The sequence below is a fragment of the Coenobita brevimanus genome, chromosome 56 (genome assembly GCF_032717465.1).
Source record: "Coenobita brevimanus isolate Jiangsu-jjx chromosome 56, ASM3271746v2, whole genome shotgun sequence".
NCBI classification, from domain to species: Eukaryota; Metazoa; Arthropoda; class Malacostraca; order Decapoda; family Coenobitidae; genus Coenobita; species Coenobita brevimanus.
In genome coordinates, this window is record NC_137009.1 from 937,847 (window position 1) to 942,500 (window position 4,654).

The 4,654-nt window shown below is 46.6% G+C and overlaps 2 protein-coding genes across 2 annotated transcripts; both read left to right on the forward strand.

Moving 5' to 3' along the window:
• The first annotated feature begins 1,431 nt into the window (after nucleotides 1-1,431).
• LOC145401596 (zinc finger MYM-type protein 1-like) lies at nucleotides 1,432-1,884 on the forward strand. Its single transcript, XM_080273790.1, has one exon. It carries the CDS (start codon nucleotides 1,432-1,434, stop codon nucleotides 1,882-1,884), a length of 453 nt encoding a protein of 150 aa, XP_080129916.1.
• A 68-nt stretch (nucleotides 1,885-1,952) lies between these two features.
• On the forward strand, nucleotides 1,953-3,374 carry LOC145401598 (zinc finger MYM-type protein 1-like). The gene has a single exon (XM_080273791.1). It carries the CDS (start codon nucleotides 1,953-1,955, stop codon nucleotides 3,372-3,374), a length of 1,422 nt encoding a protein of 473 aa, XP_080129917.1.
• The last annotated feature ends 1,280 nt before the right edge of the window (nucleotides 3,375-4,654 follow it).

A 4,654-nucleotide genomic window follows, 5' to 3' on the forward strand; every position in this document is an offset into this window, starting at 1 on the left:
GCAACACCCTCGACCCCAGCTAGCACTACTGCAACACCCTCGACCCCAGCCAGCACTACTGCAACACCCTCGACCCCAGCTAGCACTACTGCAACACCCTCGACCCCAGCCAGCACTACTGCAACACCCTCGACCCCAGCCAGCACTACTGCAACACCCTCGACCCCAGCCAGCACTACTGCAACACCCTCGACCCCAGCCAGCACTACTGCAACACCCTCGACCCCAGTTAACACTACTGCAACACCCTCGACCCCAGCCAACACTACTGCAACATCCTCGACCCCAGCCAACACTACTGCAACACCCTGGACCCCAGTTAACACTACTGCAACACCCTCGACCCCAGCCAGCACTACTGCAACACCCTCGACCCCAGCCAGCACTACTGCAACACCCTCGACCCCAGCCAGCACTACTGCAACACCCTCGACCCCAGCCAGCACTACTGCAACACCCTCGACCCCAGCCAGCACTACTGCAACACCCTCGACCCCAGCCAGCACTACTGCAACACCCTCGACCCCAGCCAGCACTACTGCAACACCCTCGACCCCAGCGGCAGCCAGCACTAATGCAGTTCCCTCGACCCCAGTCAACACTACTGCAACACCCTCGACCCTAGCCAGCACTACTGCAACACCCTCGACCCCAGCCAACACTACTGCAGCACCCTTGACCCTAGCCAGCACTTCTGCAACACCCTCGACCCCAGCCAGCACTTCTGCAACACCCTCGACCCCAGCCAGCACTTCTGCAACACCCTCGACCCCAGCCAGCACTTCTGCAACACCCTCGACCCCAGCCAGCACTACTGCAACACCCTCGACCCCAGCCAGCACTTCTGCAACACCCTCGACCCCAGCCAGCACTTCTGCAGTTCCCTTGACCCCAGCCACCACCTTTGCAGCCCCCTCGACCCCAACCAGCACTTTTGCAGCTTCCTCGACCCCAGCCAGTACTACTGCAGTTCCCTTGACCCCAGCCAGTACTACTGCAGTTCCCTTGACCCCAGCCAGCACTTCTACAGTCCCCTCGACCCCAGCCAGCACTTCTACAGCCCCCTCGACCCCAGCCAGCACTACTGCAGTTCACTCGACCACAGCCACCACTTCTACAGCACCCTCAGTTTCAACAATTTGCATTGCCTCTCCGGCAGTATCAGCAGAGAAGACAGCACCACCAACTGATCCAGCATTTTGGCTATCTCCAATTACAGATAGCTTCAGGACTGAGATGGTACGCAGAGGGCCATTTATTGCTAAAAGAAATTACAAATATCCAAAAAATAAAGGTGGAAGAGCATTTCACGAAGGTCTGTTATTAAGAAAAATGCCTAATGGTGAGAAAATTCCAAGAAGCTGGCTCATATATTCAGAATATACAAATTCCGTATTTTGTTTTTGCTGCAAGTTGTTTCAGACTAAAAATATGAAATTCATAGAAGGAGGTGTAAATGACTGGTCAAACATTAATGCACTGATTCGCAGTCATGAGTGCAGTCCAGACCACTTAAAATCCATGGTGATCTGGAAAGAGCTGCAACTGAGGTTGAAATTGGGCAAAACAATTGACAAGCAAGAGATGTCATTGATGGAGATAGATAGAAAGAGGTGGCGGAATGTGCTCACACGCTTAGTGTGCATCATTCAGTCACTTGCAGAGAGAAATCTAGGTTTTAGAGGATCCTCTGACAAGCTGTATGAGCCAAATAACGGGAATTTCCTCAAAGAAGTGGAACTGTTAGCCAAATTTGACCCAGTCATGGATCAACATTTAGCAAGAATTACAAATAACAGCACACACTCACATTACCTAGGCAAGCATATCCAGAACGAGCTGATCCAGATAATAAGCAACAAATTGATGGAGGCCTTGTTATAAAGATCCGCCAGTCAAAATATTTCTCCCTCATACTCGATTGCACCCCAGACATTAGCCACCAGGAGCAAATGTCCATCATTGTTAGGACTTTGAATCTGGAGAACACGCCAGAAATCCAGGAGCATTTCCTTGGGTTTGTGGTTGTGGAGGAGACAACCGGATTAAACTTGTCTACTGTGATACTGGAAAAACTGAAGGAGCTTGATATACCCTTGCAAGATTGCAGGGGTCAAGCTTACGATAATGGAGCAAATATGAAGGGGAAAAAACAAGGCGTTCAAGCTCGACTTCTTCAGAAAAACCCCAGGGCAGTGTATGTTCCATGTGGGGCACATACACTGAACTTGGTAATTGCAGATGCAGCAAAAGTATCAAGGGATGCTGTTGGATTTTTTGGGCATCTCCAGAAATTGTTTACTTTCTTTTCAGCTGCCACACAAAGATGGACTGTTCTCAGAAAACATGTACATCTCACAGTAAAGTCTTGGAGTGACACCAGATGGGAGAGTAGATTGCAAAGCATCCATGCAGTCAGACACCAGGCAACTCAGATCAGAGATGCCCTTGTAGAGGCTCGAGAGAATGTGTCTGATCCTGTTGCCAAAGTGGAAGCCCAGGCTTTAGCAGAGGAGGTTGGATCCTACCGCTTCTTGATTTGTTCTGTTGTCTGGTGTGATATTTTAACTATTGTCAACCAGGTCAACAAACTGCTTCAGTCAGCTTCCATGCAATTAGATGTTGCAATTGATCTGATAAATAAAGCCAAGACCTCCCTTGCACTCTACAGAGAATCTGGTTTTGCTGGAGCACAAACCACTGCCAAAGAGTTGTGTGAAGATATGAATGTTGAGTCACAACTGAAACAAAAACGGATCAGGAGCACAAAAAGGCATTTTGCTTATGAAGCTGCAGATGAGCCAGTTGGCGATGCTCTCAAGAATCTTGAGATTTCATTTTTTAATGTGGTAGTGGACTCGGCTTTAGGTTCATTAGAAGAGAGATTCCATTCCCTCAATGAGGTGCAGGAGAAATTTGGAGTGCTGCTGAAGTTCAACAATATAGAGAAAATTTCTCATGAATCACTGAAAAGTCAGTGTGCAAAAGTAGAGACGACTTTGAGCTGCAATGGTGAATCAGATATAAATGGACTTGAACTGGCACAAGAAATTCAGAACCTTCCTTCAGTACCACTCCAGACAACAGCACTGGAGATGCTCTCTTTAATCCACGAAAAACAACTGGAAGAACTGTACCCCAACCTGTGGATAGCACTTAGGGTAGCTGTGACACTTCCAGTTACTGTAGCCTCCGCGGAGAGAAGTTTCTCCAAATTGAAGCTAATCAAGACCTACTTGCGTTCAACGATGAGTCAAGAACGCCTGAGTGGACTTGCTGTCATTAGCATCAACAGAGAGCTTGGGAAGCATCTCAACTATGATGATGTAATAGACGACTTCGCCGCAAGAAAGTGCAGGAGGGTGAAAGTCTAAATTAATTGCTAATATTCCTTGTTTAATAATGATGATATTCATTATCGCTATTTATAGTATAACATTAGAATATTAAAACTTTCTGTGGATAATGATTACTTATATATGAGAGCCTACAGCGTTTTGGTGTAAAATTCAGAATTGTTGCCGATTATAATGATATTTTTACTGATGTTACATGTTTTTGGGTCAGTGTTTTTGTTTCAACATATATGTTACTATTCGGCATTTTAGCTATAATTTTTTCCTTTTCTAATAGTAGCAGCCTAATGCATAATATTACAAAAAATATAATGCTGTAGCCTTTTTGTCACTATGGAGTTATTTGGCAATGACAATTTCTGTTTTTATATATCTGAATAATGATTGTATGTAAATTATAGTTTCACTCAAGATATCATTATTTTATTTTTATTCAGAGAATAAAAGATTATGCAGTACAAGTTTTTTACTTTACATTGCTCAGGATAGGGATATAACTTGGGGGATGAATATGTAGGGTAGGGGGAGAAATGCAAACGAAGAGTGGGGGGGGGGGCCTCCAAAGATCCAGCGTAGGGCCTCAGAAAAGCTAGGACCGGCACTGTGTACAGTGAGGCTGGATGAGGAGGAAATGGAAAATGTGAGTACGTTTAAGTGCTTGGGTAGTGTGATGAGTAAGGGTGGACGTTTAGAGGGTGAAGTGCTTGAAAGGGTACAACAAGGAAGAAAGGTTGCTGGTTCTTTGAAAGCAGTGATAGGGAATAAGGAAGTGAGCATGGAAGTAAAAAAGTCGGTGCATGACACTACTGTGATACCAACTCCAACGTATGGAAGTGAAGCTGGACCTTGTTGGAGGGACAGAAGTCAAGAGTGAGAGCAGTGGAAATGAGTTAGCTGAGAGGAGAATCTGGAGTTACGTAGAGAAACAAACTGACAAATGAGGATGTGAAGGGGCGTTGTGGTGTGGATGTGATAGGAAGCGTTAGGAGAAACACACTGAGGTGGTTTGGCCATGTGGAGAGGATGGAGAGTGAGAGACTGAGAAGGAGAGTGTATGTGAGTGAGGTGGATGGGGGGAGAGGGAGGGAGAGACCAAGGATGAGATGGAGGGATGGAGTGGAGAGGTATATGAGAGAGAGGGCTGTGAGCTGGAAACAGGGCAATGAAATGGCGGGGGACAGGGTGACATGGAGGCGATTCGTTTGTGGCCACCCCTTACGGGATTAAGACGTCTGGCAATACGTACATAGATAGGACGACACATTTTAACGTAAGGGGTGGTGTCTGGCAATAGATAG